This window comes from Podarcis muralis, chromosome 10 (genome assembly GCF_964188315.1).
Source record: "Podarcis muralis chromosome 10, rPodMur119.hap1.1, whole genome shotgun sequence".
NCBI classification, from domain to species: Eukaryota; Metazoa; Chordata; class Lepidosauria; order Squamata; family Lacertidae; genus Podarcis; species Podarcis muralis.
In genome coordinates, this window is record NC_135664.1 from 26,832,817 (window position 1) to 26,850,938 (window position 18,122).

An 18,122-nucleotide genomic window follows, 5' to 3' on the forward strand; every position below is an offset into this window, starting at 1 on the left:
AGGCGGCACAGGTTCCTGTTGCAGAGAGACCAGCCCTTCCCTTCCTCTCTCACTCTCTTTTCCAATCAGGATGTGCTGCCTACACAAGCTCCCAACCTCAGCCTTTCAGCAAATTGGTTTCCTGTCCCAAGTGCAGCTGGAAAACTGTACAAACAGATCAGGCAGGAAAAAAAGCCCAGCCAGATTATCTCAAAGCGGGGGAGACAAATACTTGCTAAAAACAAATAAATCATCCAAACCAAAACCACAAAAAGGTGGGGTAGTCTGACCAGCCTTCATCTGTTATTATAATGATGGGGTTTTTTTTGCCTCAATCTGGCTTCTGATCTGGAAGCCCTCTGTTAATCCCCGGTGCTTATCTAGCAGTGCAGGTTTTATTAATGATGGGACAGAGCACACTCCAAGCAGGGTGGGTTTAGAAATGGCTTAAAAGGTAAAGGGACCCCTGACCATTAAGTCCAGTCGTGGCCGACTCTGGGGTTGTGGCGCTCATCTCACTTTATTGGCCGAGGGAGCCGGCGTACAGCTTCTGGGTCATGTGGCCAGCATGACTAAGCCGCTTCTGGCAAACCAGAGCAGCGCACGGAAATGCCATTTACCTTCCCGCAGGAGTGGTACCTATTGATCTACTTGCATTTTGACGTGCTTTCGGACTGCTAGGTTGGCAGGAGCAGGGACCAAGCAACGGGAGCTCACCCGTCGCAGGGATTTGAACCGCCGACTTTCCAATCTGTGGTTTAACCCACAGCACCACCTGCCCTTATCACTCACTATGCATAGCATACATAAGAAACGAGTGGCGTGGCTGAAAGTAAACACGGAAGCTCTTCCTTCAAAGCAGTTTCAAAAGCCTTTGCCAATGCAGCACAGGGAGCTCCTGTTAGAAGTGGGGAGAAGAGACACTCGGAAGACTCTTGGGAGCCAGGCAGGGCATGGGTGGCGATTCTGGCGGCAAAGTAAACCTTGCCATAGAAATCAGCTGGCCGGAGAACCAGATGGAATCAGTCCTTCAAGGTGCATCCTCTTCCATCTCTTTCCTGATGATAGGGACACGCTCTGCCGGCAGGGATGCGTCTGCCTTCATTTCTGGAGCTTGTGGGATGTAAACAAGAGGGCTGGTCTGTCATCTCTCGAAAGCGGGGCGAGCCAGCCTCCTCCTCCTCCTCCTCCCCAGCGGCAGCAGCAACGGAAGGGTGGAGGTGATGACAGGGGAGAAAGAGCAGAGCCATTGCGAGGGAGCGCCTATTCGGCAGAATACGGCCGCCTCCGAAGCTCTGGCGAGCAACTGCAAACTTCAAACCAAAACTGCGACTGGCGACCTCTCTCCCTTTCTCGCTCCGCTTCGCGCGCCAGAACATCTCCGCTCGGCTCCTCCGCCTTCGCAAGCGCCGCCAGCAGCAGCAGCAGCGAGAGACCGGCCGCTGAGGGAAGGAGGCGCCGCCGCCGCCGCCGCCGGGTTTCCCGCCATGGGTCTGGACGCGGAGCCGGTGGACCCGGCGCTGCAGTGCCGGCTGTGCGGCCTGGTGCTGGAGGAGCCCCTGTCGACGCCGTGCGGCCACGTCTTCTGCGCCGGCTGCCTGCTGCCCTGGGCGGCGCGGCGTCGGCTGTGCCCCGTGAGCTGCCGGCCCATGTCCCGCCAGGAGCTGCACCGGGTGGCGCCGCTGAGGAGCCTCGTGCTGCGCTTGCCCGCCCAGTGCGACTACCGGGCGCGCGGCTGCCGACGGCGCGTGCCGCTCCACCAGCTGGCGGCGCACGTCGAGGGCTGCGCCTACGCGCCGGGCAGGTGCCGCCGTCGCGAGGCGCTGCACATGCGCGGCGGCGGCGAAGGACCGCAAGAGCAGCAGCAACAGGACGACGACGACGACGAGGAGGAAGGTTTTGGCGCCGGCGACGAGGGCAGCGCGAGCCGCAGCAGTAGCAGCGTTTTGCGCGCGAGGTCCGGCGGCGCCGGGCTGCAGCAGCGGCGCGAGAGCGAGTCGGCGCTGCTCGGCCAGCTGGCGGCGCTGCAGAGCGACGTGCAGCTGGCGGCGCTCCGGTACAAGCAGAAGTTCAGCCAGTACGTCCGTCACCTCAGCGGCAGGCACGACGGCCCCGAGGTGAGCAGGGGCGCTGTTTGTTAGAGGGTGGGGGGCGGGGGTTAGGCGGAGCAAAGGGCCCTTTAGGGGTAGACTTTCCTCTCAGGCAGGTCCCACCATCTCTGACAATGACTAGCGCGCTGGGATGGTTGCAGCCCCCCGAGGGCGCCAGGTTGGGGGAGGCTGTAGCGGACTGTCGTGGGCGCTGTGACTTCTGCCAAGCGCCAGGTGGAGTCGACACTCAGCGGCTGCATCAGTTTTGTTGACGCGGGGAGGTTCGCAGGTGAGACGGGTCGGGGGAGGATTGGTCTTGGCTGTGGCGGCGAAAGGACGCCTTCGAATTCAGAGGCAGTGGATCTCTGAAACCTCGGAACCCGGATAGGGGGCAATGGCAGGGTAGGACTGTCGCCTTCCTGCTCAGCTTGTGTTTGGGCTTCTTGGAAGTAGCTGGCTGGGCTGCCAAGGTGGCTCTTGTGGGAAGATGGATGACTATTTTTGTCCCATCCACTAAAGCTCTTTGAGGAAGAAGATGGCTCACTTGGTGGAGCCTGACTCGTGAGCTTGGGGCAAGGTTGCCAAGTTGAATAAAATATGGGGTCCCCTGTGTTATCTATGACATAATGGGGTGCACCCACGCCATTTGAAGGTCAGTGCCCATCAACTTGGGGGGGGGGGCTCAACTTATTGGAGTTGGCTTCTATGTCTCAGGGTGATGGATTCAAGCCCCATGTTGACCAAAAGATTCCTGCATTACAGGGGGTTGGGCTAGATGATCCTTGTGGTCCCTTCCAGCTCTACAATTCTAAGAGGTGACCTGCAGGTCTGCCCTGTTCCTCAGCAGCTCACCTTGGTGAAGTAACTCTGGTCAACCGCTTCTCAGCTTGCTCCTCAATAACTGGTGGTGCTTAATTTGTTTTATAAGGGGGATCTGGTTTGAGGTTTTTACTCCCCGTCACCTGAAGGCCAGCAGATGCAGCATGCATAAAGAGGAGAGCTTGCAACCCAACAGGCCTAAGCCTTGTTGCTGCAGGGTTTAATTCTGAACTAGGGCTTGCAAGGACTTGGCTCCAGAAGTTGCTGTCAGTGCCTGAGGTTTGCAAAGTGGTGCACCTGAGTTTATGATGATGTTCTTTCTCTAATCTCAGTGTCAGGAATGTACCCGGTTCATAAAATGTCACTTGTTGGAAGGCTGGAGTCTTGATATAGTTTCGGAAGGTGAGTGTTGAAAATGCCCCCAACTCAGGACAGTATAAGAATTGTGGAAGAAATTGACTTTGGTTACATTGCTGAGTGTTAGAGGAACCTATCCTGGAAATAATCAGAGATGCACTCTTTCTTATTCGTTTGGAGCAGGTATTTCAACAGATGCTGGGTGCTGTAGTCTTGTTTTTTTTGAAATCAAACCTTTTTCTTTGAAACTATGGGTGAATTGCTTTTCTTGTGTTGCTTTTTCGCAGCATTGCTAATCTTTGTCCCATAAATTGGTGGTTCAGTTTGGGTCTCAGCAGTGCTTTTTTGGTAAAATAATGATGATGATGATGATGATGATGGTGATGATGATGATGTGCTGGATCCCATATCTTGATAAAAGTGACATGGGTGCTAGTCTATAATAGGCATGGGCAGCAAAAATAGAGGTGTCAGTGCCATCACAAAAAGCATGGACTGCTAGCATCTCGAAACTAGGGATGCTGTTATGGAAAAAGCTAAGAGGAATACTTCTGGCTTGGAACACATCTTATATACAGATCAGAGACTCTGAACAAAGGCAATGCCTGTGCTGGCCCTCCCCCTTTCCCCCCAGAGGGTCTTCTCAGCCTGATTGTATGCCGTGAGCCTTGTTTCCAGGAGGTACAACCAGTGGCAGTGGTACCTCTTAAGCTGAGTTGTTGTCATGGGACTTGTGAAATGAAGGGCATTTCTTTTTGATTTCCACTGAGTTCTTGATTCTGTAATAGACAGATCTCAACTGTGCAGCTATGCAACAGCATTTTCCTGCACAAGCAAAGGCACAGGGAATAGAATCAGATTCATGGAGCTCTGCTGTCACTTGCTGTTTATCAAAAGGCAACTTGTACACTTAAGTTTTTGTTTTTGTACTAGGGCAAGTCTTTAATTTTAACCATCAGTAGCCCTTTCGTGCTTTGGGTATTCTTGAAAAGCTAGACTTTTAAATGACTTAAAATGATGGAAACGGCTCCTAAATTCTCCATCAGTTCCTTTTTTTAAAATTTGGGAGGAGGGAGAAATCTTGTAGAAAGATGCAGGTAGTAATGTAGGGAAAAGGCACAAACTTGAGTTGCATCTTTATTTACACCCCACCTCTGAAAGTTGGAAACTGCACATGTCATCTCTTTATGTAGCCTGCAGATTTAAGAGTACTTTAGTGTGTGTGGTGAATAAACAATGCATTTGCAGTGAATATTGTGTTGAATTTTGTCTAGACCATTGGAAAAAATGCAAAAGTAGGAGAGTAGGGCATGGCAAAGCTGATGGCAGATATGTGTGTCAATCATTCAAGACAGCAGATTGTTTTATTGGGATACTAATTAGTTTGGTTTCTTTGGATGTTATTTAGTAACTGGGTCATATTTATTAATTTCAGTGTGTCTGCCCTGAGTAAAACTTTGTTGAATACTACCCAGAGTTGCTAATAATAATGATAATGACGATTTATTTATACCTCACCCATCTGGCTGGGTTGTCCCAGCCACTCTGCTAAACTGTTGCTGTGTATGTTATTTAAAAGCTGGAGAATGACAGGTGGCTTTTGGTTCAGCAAACAGCAGTTTATTGTTGCACTTCTAATAGTCTGATACTTTGCATATTACACAGTTCAATGTGCCTTGCTTCCAGGTTCCCTATTACTTCAGTTGTACAATCTAAAGGTGATCTCCTCATCTGATGGAAGGCATCTATCAGTGGAAAGAGGAAGATGTCATTTTAAAATGATTCTCCTTTGCCTCTACAGGCCTCTGTGCTGCCCCTCCTCTCAAAATCTTCTCTGGAGGCACAGATTGGAAATCATCGCCCTTTTTGTTAAGCCTGAGAGCATGATTTCTGCATTGAATAATTTGCTTTTGATTAAATAAACAAGCGGATTAAGACGACTTTACACAGGCTTGTTGTGCATGACAGCCCTTGATTTAATTTCTCGCGTCTTCATTCTTTATTTCTCTTCAAGTTTGGAAGGTCCTTAGGGACTCCTGAAAATGTTATTTGCTGCTGAGTGGTGATTTAAGCTCCACTCAGAGTTTTGTGCAATGCTGCTTACTTTTGAGACACAACAACCAGCAGGAATGATCTGAACTGCTTTGCTCTCTTCATAACTAGCATCATTCATTGACCTTTATGATACCATAGGGTTGTTAGATGTTGCAATTCTTTGACTTAATAACACAACTGTCACTGCAGCTTGTTTACAATATATAATTACTGAAATATGTATTTATTAATTAGATTTCTATACCGCCCTTCAGCTGAGGGTCACAGGGTGCACGTGTGTGTGTGTGTACACACACACACACACACACATACACATACACATACACACAGAGCCATAGTAACAAACAAAAACAATATTCCCCAAGTTTAAAAAGCCATAGATGATTTAATTAGCCAAAGGCCTAGAAGAAGAGGAATGCAGAGAGCATTCCACAAATGGGGAGCCACCACAGAAAAGGCCGATTCTTGTGTTCCTGGAAACTATGATCCTCAGAGAAACTACTCATTCAATCAATAACACAGTGTTCTGTGTTGTTGTTTCTAAAATAAATTTGTTTTTATTTTAGCACTTCTTATGTGCATTCTTTGCCTTAAAGGGGCTCCTGAATTAAAACAGATAAACCAAGTAGAGAAAGTATGCAATGAAAACACCACTGTACAAATGTGTGTTGTTATTATCATCTGTATCGAATATCAGTTTAAACCATTTGTTTATAAGTGCCTCACATATATATAGTACTGTGCTGTGTGGCATACAACAGCCCAAAGATTGTTGAAACTGAGTGAACAGAAGTTATGCTGGTACTGAACTACTAAATTGGCATAATCATGTATTTAAAAATAAAATAAAAAATTGTCCAGTAGCACCTTAGAGACCAACTAAGTTTGTTCTTGGTGTGAGCTTTCATGTGCATGCACACTTTTTCAGATACAGTTGATGGACTTCCATTTCATGTGGCTCAGTATGGTACCTTCCATGGTTCTAGATTCAGGTAGGTAGCCATGTTGGTCTGACGCAGTAGAAATATATATAAAAAATTGTATCTCAAGAAGTGTGCGTGCACATGAAAGCACATACCAAGAACAAACCTAGTTGGTCTTTAAGGTGCTACTGGACAATTTTTATTTTTATATATTTCTACTGCGTCAGACCAACACGGCTACCTACCTGAATCTAGAACCATGCATTTCAAACAGATTTTCCCCATCTCTCACCATATTTAAAATAGCATCACGTTAATAGCCATAAAAATTCTGAACATTGTAATAGTTCTCTGCGCTTATTTGTCATACATATTTGTCATACTTATTTGACTGCTAATGAATATGGAGCCGATATCTTAAGTGATAATGACAAAACAATTGCACCAAATTACTTACTAATCACTTATCTCATTAGTATAGTACCTGTATTTCATTCAGAAGTACTTTTTCTCTGACTATCCTAGTACTGAACACAACTGACTTCAAAATGTTGTCCTGTATGAGGTCTGTTTTCTCAACCGCTCCTTGCAGTGAGATGTTTTGTGTCATGTAAATGTAGTTTCACCATGGAGATTGGACACTGTGGTGTTTTGTCTCCAGGCTGTTGCCAAAGTTCCAGATATTGGCACGTAGAAAAACCACGCGGGAGAGATTGAGCTGGTACACATAAACCGTTTGACCTACAGAATATCCATCATGTGGAATAAATTTGAAAGACTCACTTCTCAAAATAGGATCTCCTGGAGATCTCAAGCGAGGTTTTAAATGGTTTGATTTATAAAGCCGCAGTAGGATATTGTTAAGTAGGTTTTATAAGTAGTCTTTTTTTTGTCTTTCTTTCTAGGAAAGAGAGTCTCAGATCTTAACCATCATGCTACACAGAGAAAACAATACCCTGGGATTTAATATTGTTGGAGGACAAGCTAACCAGGTAAACAGAAAGGTTGATGCAGTGCCATGAGAATTGTGCTTATTATGCATGGTGCCAAGTTAAAAGAATGTTGGGAAGGGTGTAATGGACTAGAAGGGATGTGGGTGGTGCTGTGGTCTAAACCACTGAGCCTCTTGGGCTTGCCGATCAGAAGGTTGGTGGTTCAAATCCGTGCGACAGGGTGAGCTCCCGTTGCTCTGTCCCAGCTCCTGCCAACCTAGCAATTTGAAGGCACGCCAATGCAAGTAGATAAATAGGTACCGCTGCGGCAGAAAGGTAAATGGCGTTTCCGTGCGCTTTAGTTTCCGTCACGGTGTTCTGTTGCTCCAGAAGCGGTTTAGTCATGCTGGCCACATGACCTGGAAAGCTGTCTGTGGACAAATGCTGACTCCCTCTGCCTGAAAGTGAAAAGTTAAGGCCTGATTGGACTTAACCGTCCGGTGGTCCTTTACCTAATGGACTGGGATGACAGTAGGTCGAACTGCTGGACCCATATTTGGATGTTCAGTCTTGTAGGAATGGTGCATCCAAACTACTGTGCAGAGGGTTAATCCTGTAGCATATAATCTTGTGATGTCATCTATGCAGTGAGGTAGTTTTTTTCAGTTGTGCTGTAGTATAGAATCTTGTGATGTCATATGCATACTGAGGCAATCCCCCCCCCCCCAGTTAGTTCAGTTATCAACTGTGTGTGTGTTTTAACTGTGAGAGCAGCAAGTGTGTTGTGTTATGCTGCTACCTGCCTCAGAGCCAATCTGTAAATATCAGTCAGTCTCAGATACAAATTCAAGGAAATATGTTTCAGTAACATAAGTAACACCTGCCTCTCTTGTATATTCAATCTGACAAGAGCAAGTAACAGTAAGTAAAAGTCGTATGTTATTTTTAAACTTTAAAAGCAAGCATTGTGTGGTTTTTCTAGGAGAAAAGAGAACTGTTAAAAAGGGTCAAACGACCTGGGGCAACCTCCTCACAACTCTGTAAAGTATAATTGCCACAAGTCTATCACTCTCCCTGAGATTAGGAAGCCACAGGTCCATGGTTTGTCTGTTTCCCCTCCCTCTCAAAGTGCACTGTGCTTCCATATCTTACTGTTGCATTTTTCCATTTGGGTCTGTGTAGGACTTAAATCTCTCAGTGATGGCCAAAACCATCCTTGAGCATTGCTTATATACTTAAGCAAGTGCCCTTCTGCCATTATTCTCTTGACTGCAGAATAATCCATGGCCAGGCCTATGTGTGAAACATTTATGTGACCATGTGTTGTATTAAAGCAATACAAAAGCAGCACTCAGAGACAGATTCTCATCCTCAGAGGTTTAGTGATTCCAGTCTCCTTTGAATAAAAACAACTGTATGCCCCTAAATGTTCAACTAATGTTTATTTTCAAGGGTAATACAAGCAGAGACATTTTGACAAGTGACACCCCCTCAAGAAAAACAATGCCTTTTATTTTAAGGCTGTTTCCTCTTAAAGATTCTTACTGGTCAATGTCTGTTGTAAAGTGTGGCCTGCTTCAAATAGCTAAACTAAGATCTGATCATCGACTCTGAAATGGATTCCCTTGCGCAACCACGTAAAAAAGTTGGCAAGGGCTGTCAGTTTGATTCACAGCTCTTCTATGTGGTTATGTTTGAAAAAACTGGTGTATCTCATCTGGATATTTGCAGGATTTAGGGAGCAATCCTGTAGTCAAGAATCTAGCATTAACTGGTGTGGAGTTGCACCAGATGCAACTCCCATTCAGTATCTAGGCTGCCAGCTGAGCTGGCCCAAGCAGGCCAGAGGGAAAACAAGCCTACAAAAAAGAGTTTGATTTACACTACCCTTTTTACCATGTCACATGGCTGAGCTGAACAGAATTAGGATCCAACTTAAGTCCCCGCTTCCTGCTCTTGCTCCAAGAAACACTCTATTTGGGAGCTGAGCTGGCTGAGGCAGGATTGGGGTCTTAATGCTGGGAGAACCAAAGATGTCAGAACTTGCCACAGAATTGTCCCCTTAGTTTTTTTTTAATGTTTTATAAAAATATGCCTTTTAAAATGTGTATGTTCATCTATAGGGCAATCAGGAAGGAATTTATGTGTCCAGAATTGTGGAAAATGGGCCTGCTGACCAAGCAGATGGTATGCAAATGAATGACAGGATCCTAGAGGTAAGAGTAGTTCTTCTTCTTCTTCTTCTTTGGTGATCACTCATAGCCAAGTAATATTTTCTTCCATGAACACGGTTTTAAAACTGAGTGTGTAAGTGACTGTGGAGGCCAAATCTGGATCCACATGTCCTTCCACAGTGGGGACATAGGTTTCCAGGGGGGAGCTGATCATGATGAGGTTTTGCCAACTGTGCCTTCCTCTTGGCACATTTCTCCCTTTCGTCCTGAGTTCGAGTATCTTCAAAACCCATGACACCTTTGGTAAAGGCTGTTCTCCAATTGGAGCACTTGCAGGCCAGTGTTTCCCAGCTGTTGGTGTTTATACTACATTATTTTTTTTTATTTGCCTTGAGAGAGTCTTTGAACCTCTTTTCTTGACCACCAGCATTGTGCTTACCATTTTAAAGTTCAGAATAGAGTAGTTGCTTTGGAAGACAATAATCAGACATCTGCACAACATGACCAGTCCAACGAAGTTGATGTTGAAGAATCATTGTTTCGATACTGGTGATCTTTGCTTCTTTCTGTACACTGGCATTAGTTTGACTGTCTTCCCAAGTGATGTGTAAAACTTTTCGGAGACACCGTTGATGTAATCTTTCGAGGAGTTGGAGATGGTGTTTATAAGTGGTTCATGTTTCACAAGCATACAGTAAGGTTGGTAGTGCAATAGCTTTGTAAACATGCATTTTGGTTTCCCTGCAAATGTCCCCGTCCTGAAACACTCTGCACTTCAATTGGAAGAAAGCTGCACTTGCAGAGCTCAGGTGACGCTGGATTTCGGCGTCATTATGATACCACCATGATGGGTTTAATAACAGGTGGAGACAAATCAGCATATAGAGGGGAGGTCCAAAAAATATCTACATGGTGCCTAGGGAACAACTTGCACCTTAATATCAGCAAGACAAAGGAGATGGTGTTGGACTTTCGGAGGAAGAGAGGAGAACTAACCCTGCTGTACATCGGGGAGGGCTGTGTGGAGAGAGTCTCTTCCTTTAAATTCCTAGGAGTTTATCTCAGTGAAGACCTTACTTGGAAAATCAATACAACCCAGGTGGTTAAGAAATCCCAACAGAGACTCCATCTCCTCAGAGTATTGCGAAAGAACTATGTCAATCAACATTTGATGATCTCCTTCTACCGGTCCACAATAGAAAGTGTCATTTCATACTGCATCATGGTGTGGTACGCTGCTTTGACATCAACTGATAGGAAGTACCTACAGAGGGTGGTGAATACAGCACAAGATATCATGGGCTGTCCCGTGAATCCACTGGATGACATTGCGGAAGAACGTTGCCTCAGGAGAGTGAGGAAAATTCTCAGGGATGATTCACACCCTGGCCGGCACTTTCTTGATCTCCTGCCCTCGGGCAGAAGATATAGAAGCATGATTAGTCGCACCAACAGGGTAAAGAACAGCTTCTATCCATGGGCTGTTAGGCTGCTGAATGAAAAGACAACAACAGGGCAACTGACTTTTGGGTTTGGTGAGTGTGCGTCAGTAAATGAGGGGAATTAAGACTAAGAGAGCTGAGTGGGGGGGGTGTGCTCGTGTAATCTCACTGTATACAAGTTGTACAAGTGACAATAAAGTATAAAGTATAAAGTATCAATGTCTGCCCTTGTGGAAGGATAACTGCCCAGATAGGAGAAGTGACTGACATTTTCCAATGTTACACCATTGAGTTGTATATGTGGCACGGCAGAGGGGTTATTTTGTGCTTGTTGGTGCAGCACTTTGGTTTCTGGGATGTTGAGCGATAGGCCAAGCTTTTAGCCTGCTCAGATTAAAGAGCTTTCCATCTGTTTGATATATGATTTCTACTCCGGAGGGGAGTTTCCCTTTGACAAAGTGTAGGATCATGGCAATGAAAATAATGAATAGAGTTGGGGCAATAAGGCAACCCTTTTTTACACCTGATCCCACTGTGAATGGTTCACTTTGAGAGCCATTATCTGTGATTGTTGCTGTTGTATTATCATGGAGGAGCCAAAGGATGTTCACAAATTTATCTGGGCAGCCAATTTTCAGAAGGACAGTCCACAGGGCATTACGATTTACAGTGTCGAAGGCCCTTTGTCAGGTCAGTAAATGCCATATGCAAGGGCTGGTTTTGCTCTCTGCATTTTTCTTGAAGCTGTCGGGCTGTGAAAAGCATATCCACTGTCGCCTAGAAGGTCTAAAACCATTTTGGGATTCAGGAAGGGTTGTCTCAGATATTATTAAGAGATGGTTAGCTAAGATCAGGCATAGGCAAACTCCGGCCCTCCAGATGTTTTGAGACTACAATTCCCATCATCCCTGACCGCTGGTCCTGTTAGCTAGGGATGATGGGAATTGTAGTTCCAAAACATCTGGAGGGCCGGAGTTTGCCTATGCCTGGCTAAGATTCTTGCAAGAATGTTGCCGGCTGCAGCTAATAAAGAGATGCTTCAATGCAGTGGACGCTCAGGTTGCAAATGTGATCTATGCAGGAGACACATTCGCAACCTGCAGTGCTGCGTCTGCGCATGCGTGGGTCACGATTCAGTGTTTATGCGCATGTGCAAGCACCAAAACCTGGAAGTAACTTCTGGGTTCTGCGTGGTGCGCAACCCAAATATGCGCAACCTGAAGCATCTTTAACCCGAGGTATGACTATTTATGATTCTTAAGTTTCGACTTTGCTACTTCGCTAAGGAGAATAAATACAATACATTAAGAGTAGTTGATAGGTACGTTTTGTATTAAGTTGACAGCTCTTGAAGTGTGTTCAGATTTTCCGCTTTGAATATTGCTGACTTGGGATACAGCAGTGGAGTTCAGGAATGGACCTATATGCTGAACATGGTCATTTTTCATAGTTTTTCAGTGGCAAGGTGAGGATTTTTGAAATCTCTCTGTGTGTGAAAACATCACCAGTACTGTTTGTGTTTGTGTGTGTTGCGGCTAGGGAAGAATAACTCTCTCCATGTGCTGTGCCCCCTTTATACCCCATCGGTGTGGCAGTTAGGCTTGAAAGAACCCAATCCACCCCCACCCCCGGCCTCATTGCTGTAGATGCAACAATGCAGTAGATACAACAGTGCAGATTGAGAAAACCTTCTAAAGCGACTGCACTGTTCTATAGCTTTTTGACAAGTAGCTTAGGAAGAATGGTCAGTGCATATATTTTTAATGCAGCTGAGAAGCACTGAAACTAGCAAGAGCACCGCTGTCTATCCATCCCTGTTTTGTCATTTTGCATGTCCTTGGGTGGATGATGATGATGTGATTTCAACTCATGCAACTCATGATAGCTGGCCTCCGTCATGACTTTGGTTCACTGTACTCTTTCTAGACTCGAGAAAGTGATAGAAAGAACTTGGATAGTTTTTGCCATGAATAGCCTTCCTCTCCAGCCAACCAATTCCCTGAATGTTTTTTAGCCCTGATTGCTGCATAGCAGTTGGGTTTAGATTTAGCAGTCTTCCTTTTTATACTATTATTTCCAGGACTTGTTGAGTATAATCCTATCAAGCCTATATTCACGGGAGTAAGCCCTATTGAACGCTGCTGCCAGTTAATTCACCCCAGGACTTCTGATATTTGTCTTGGCGTTTAATTTTCTGCTATCTTTTTATTCCTTTTAGTTTTCTTTTCAAACTGCTTGCAAATAAATACATTTTGCTGTTTATTTTAATTTAAAACCAGACATATGTTTGGGCATCCAATATTAAATAATGAATAATGTCCAGATATTACCCATAGAATGTGCTTTGTTTGACAATGACAACTATTTTTGAATTTTCTGGATAGATAATTAAAATGTGAAAAATAAAGTCCAACTGTCTGTAATCTGATACAGTTTTCTCTGTAAGGAGACAGTTGTTTCATCACACAGTAGATGATTATGAAATATAACTGTGCCTTAAACTAGAAATAATTTGTTTACCCTCAGGGCTCGAAGTACAAGTTTTTCTCCCTGGTAAAATACTCCCTGATAAATACCCTGCCAGTCCTGCTGAGAGTGGAAACTGCAATTCTGTAGAAGAAAAAAAATGAGGAATTGATGTTCTTATTGGCAAGAAGTCAAAAGCTTTTTCACACTTCATTCACTGGAGCTTTATGTGTGAAATTAATGAGTTTAATTCTTGTCATCTGCTTGTCTTTTGTACTTTTAATTGCCTGGCACTTGGTTTTGCCCCCCATAGGATGCTGTCAGTAGACTGTACAGTATTACAACTGTGATGTTTGGAGATGTATTTCAGTGTTAATTTATTTGCCCCCCAGGTGGCAAAAACTGAATATGAAATGGAAAGAGCTATACATACAATAGTGTCAGTTCTAAAATCTTCTGGTTAGATGGCTTGATCGTAGTCTTTTTACAGATCCCCCCCCCACTGGTTTCTCTGTAACTTCGCGTAAGTTACACCCTCGTACCTACGGGACCGCCTCTCCTGGTATGTCCCACAGAGAAATTACGGTCTGCAAATAAAAACATCCTAAAGATCCCAGGCCACAGAGAGGTTAGGCTGGCCTCAACTAGAGCCAGGGCTTTCTCGGCCGCGGCTCCAACCTGGTGGAACGCTCTGTCACAAGAGACTAGGGCCTTGCAGGACCTGACATCCTTCCGCAGGGCCTGCAAGACAGAGCTGTTCCACCAGGCCTTTGGTCAGGGCGCAGCCTGACCCCCTCCTCTGGCAATCTGCACAGAATTTTGCTTGATGGTTGCCATTAATTTGATTTTAATTTGATTTAATTAATTTTATAATGAATGTTTTTAGAATGTTGGACTATTTTGATTGTTGTTAGCCGCCCTGAGCCCAGCCTCGGCTGGGGAGGGCGGGATATAAATAAAATTTATTATTATTATTATTAAGTGTGAAATATATATGATAGCTTTCATAATAATGCATTTCCTTGGATGCAGCTCTGAAAGTGGGGAAAGCAAGCAAGCAAGTGAAGGCTGTTAAAATGGGTACCTTTTATCTAGTTGCAAGCTAAGAAAGAAATCCTGGCTGGTGGTTAAGCCACCCCAAAATATTTAAATATTTTCCATGCTGTACAGGAGCTAAGAGGTGTATATCATGACTGTTATTCCTTCATTCTGAAAGTCTGTAGCTTAATCCCCTTGGCTTTAGGCTATACCTGATATGGCAAATATGAAGAGACAAACACTGCTCAGGAGACAGGATGTATTCTTAGTCTAGGTTGTAAGATGATTTGCTCTTCCTTTAGTTGCTTGTTGCCCATCGTGTGTCTGAATTAGCCACACATTGTGCTTTTCTACATAATTAAATACATAAATGCTGTTAGTTTTAAACTGGGAAAATATAGTCTGCTGTAGCAAATTATAAAGGTAAAGGTACCCCTGATCGTTAGGTCCAGTCGTGGACGACTCTGGGGTTGTGCGCTCATCTCGCTCTATAGGCCGAGGTAGCTGGGTTTGTCCACAGACAGTTTTCAGATCATGTGGCCAGCATGACGAAGCCGCTTCTGGCGAACCAGAGCAGCGCATGGAAACGCTGTTTACCTTCCCGCTGCAGCAGTACCTATTTATCTACTTGCACTTTCACATGCTTTCAAACTGCTAGGTGGCCAGGCTAGGTGGGACCGAACAACAGGAGCTCACCCCGTCGTGGGGATTTGAACCGCCAACCTTCTGATTGGCAATTAGACCTCAGCGCCATCTGCGTTAATTCACCTTTGCAATTTATATTTGAAATTTTTAAGCAAAAGAGGAAATAAAAATGTTTGTGCTTTGTTGGTGTCTACAGGGTTCTGCAAGCAGTAAAAGCAGAAGAAAAGCATATAACACTGTTTTAGGAGCATTCTGTTTTTGTTCTGCAGTTGACGTTTATAATGCCAACAACATAGGTTTTACATATATATATATATATATATATATATATATATATATATATATGGGGTTAAATGTCTGAGCAGACTTAAAATGTAATGAGTGCTGGTTTATTTTTACTTTTAGTTTAGTTAAATTATTTGTTCCACCATGAAATAATTAGAGCACAGTTAATGATGCCGTCCATCTGCCAAAGTGACTGCACAAGCTCTGACATTTCTTAAGAAAAATGAAAGTCCTGAGACCAGGCACTAGCATAGACCCAGTAATTACAAAGAATGGTGCCAGACAGGCTGAATTCTGCATCTAAGGGCAATATTAAAAGCGATTAACCATCCTTTCCTTCATCTGCCTGTAACAGAGAGCAAAGCTAGGGCATTTTGAGTCCTCTTTCAATCAGCTGAACAGTGGCAGGCATTCATCTTACGATCCACATGTCACAGTAATGATCTGGCAATACAGCAGGAAAAGTCATAGCTCAGTGCTTGTATGCTCCAGGTTAATTTTAATTAGCTATCCCAGATTTCTGGGTCAATAGTTAGACTGACTGACTGCAGAACATTTTAAAAAATCTTTCCCTTCCTTCATATTTTCAATATCTGATACAACTCAGTTTGGATCAGAAAGGCATCATCTGTATGCTCTAGTTAATTTCTTGAAAGGTTAGCAAAGGAGAGGCAATGAATTCAAATAGGATTTTTAAAAGGTTTGTGTGTGTGTGTGTGTGTGTGTGTCTGTGTGGCTTAAAAATAAGAATGGATTTTGAGTTAGAATGTTAATTGCAACAGAGAATTTCTCATTTTCTCCCTGTACCTTCATCCCACTTAAGCAATATGTACATTAAGTTTCTCATTTCACGGCTTATTGATAATGATCACTGCTATCCTTAACATGTCTTCACATTTAGTTTTCACTTAAATACTTCATAGGTTTTTTTTTTTAGAAAATGAGGCATTTGCAGCTGCCAAAATGACTCGTAGACAGAAGACTAAATACTTGTGAGAAAAATAGGATATCATGAAATTGTTTTTCTCTTTTGTCGAGTTAGAGGTGTGCATGTTTATTAAAATGTGTTCTACACAGTAGGCTATACTCTAGTGCATGTTTTTGTGAGTTTGTATACATTAACAACTATAATTGAATATGTGCTGTGAGTATATGAATAGAGCACGACTGGCCTTTGTTAAAGGCTACTGAGAGAGCATGTGTGAAAATGTGTTCTTCCCTAAGAATGTTAAAGTTTTTGTGAAATGCACTTCGATAAACTATAAATGCCCTTTGTATGGCTTAAGATGGTACCTGAAAAACTGCCTCCTGGCACATATGCTTACATGGACCTTGAAATCTTCAGATACAGGCAGAGACCATTTTAGGCACATCCGAGATGTGTGTGACCACACATGCACACATCACACCAAACCTGGAAGTGACTAAAAAAATGTCGCAAAATGGGGCAGAACGGGGTGGGGGCAGAACAGGGTGTTTGCAGACTTTTGCAATGGGTGTTCCGATTATACACAATTTCACATAAGCACGTGGTGCCTCAGAACGTCATTCCCATGCAAATCAGTTGCTGTCTGTGTACCCATCAGGTGAGGTGCGCCAGGTGGCTCCTGTTTAAAAGACAGTTTCACAGGGCATTATTTTCCTAGGCCTCTTACATTTATTATTACCTTTATTGGCTTATTACCAGTTTTTAGGACCTTAGGATGTTGCATTGTTTTCTTTCATCCCTCTTGTTGCTGCATTTTTAACTTGTTTTATGTTGTGAACTGCCTTGAGAACTTTTTGTTACAGGCCATCTATAGAAATGCTGTAAATTATGTTAATACAGTCTACTCGGTGCAGGAAGTTGTGTGTGTTGATGCACACACAGCTCCAGCATATGCAACACTTCAGTGCAATGTCAGAATCGGCTATAGTAAGATTGGTGGTATCTGCAACTTTGAATATCTTCAAGGTAAAAATAAGCTCAACGCGACCTGCTAAATTTGCTACTTCAGCTTCCATATTTTATTAGAACCTTGTTGAAGGACCAATTGCATTCCAAGTCCATTTCAATCTTTTGCATTAAGTGGGATTAGAGGGCAGGAAAAATGGATTGCATCAGTGCAGAAAATAATTACAGTGTACGCTTTGTTTTGCATCCTTAGTACTAATAGTCCCACTATTCCTTTGGCGATTTAAATGTATTTTCTGCCACCTTGCTAACGGTTAGATGCTTGTTTACAATTTAAACTTCAATTAAAGATACATAGAGAACTTTGAACAATTCATAATCTGACATGTATCTCTTTCATGATACATTCTCGTAGGTTGTAGACACTTGTTAATACACGACAGATAAAGTTGATCATTCTGCAAAGAAAAGCCTCATAATTGTTTTTAATATGAAGTTCTTTGTGGTTTCCTGATAAACACAGCACTGTTTTCCGTTTTGCTTACTTGGTTGCAGACTGCATACAAACATAACTTTTACTAACATTTCATATCTATGCGTATGTGTGTGTATATATATATATATATACACACACACACACACACACACACACACACACATGGAATGTTAGTAAATATATGTATAAATCTCTTTTAAAGCTTAAGATACTGGCCATGACCGCATGCTGTAGCAAAGAATTTCATGTATTTGTTCACTGAGTGAAGAATAAGGGTTGTATCTAATACTGCTGTTCTGCTTGCTCACCAGACTTCTTTCTACTTGCACAAGGGAACTTTCCCCTGCAGCCCTCCACACACCCTCAGAATCTGCTCCAGAGGTTAGTAGACCCTCGAACAGATTTGGGGCGGAGTGGGGTGAGTAGGGACAGGAGATGAAGGGAAGTCCTGTGGCATGGAACTTGAATGTATCGCCAACCAATGTCATTGTAAGACCTTGAATTCTAGTAGAGAGGAATTAAAAACA

General features: G+C 43.8%; 1 protein-coding gene across 2 annotated transcripts in view; it reads left to right on the top strand.

The window, feature by feature from the left end:
• Window positions 1-1,096: 1,096 nt before the first annotated feature.
• Window positions 1,097-18,122, top strand: part of PDZRN4 (PDZ domain containing ring finger 4) — a 218,020-nt gene continuing 200,994 nt past the window's right edge. Inside the window, exons 1-3 of one of the 2 annotated variants that reach the window (XM_028746972.2) lie at window positions 1,097-2,096; window positions 7,129-7,215; window positions 9,279-9,371. In XM_028746972.2, the coding sequence (XP_028602805.2) occupies window positions 1,203-2,096; window positions 7,129-7,215; window positions 9,279-9,371 (1,074 nt within the window). In that variant the 5' untranslated portion in view covers window positions 1,097-1,202. Of the gene's footprint in view, window positions 2,097-7,128; window positions 7,216-7,922; window positions 8,077-9,278; window positions 9,372-18,122 lie in introns of those variants that run through there. The other variant, XM_028746974.2, reaches the window with a different exon arrangement.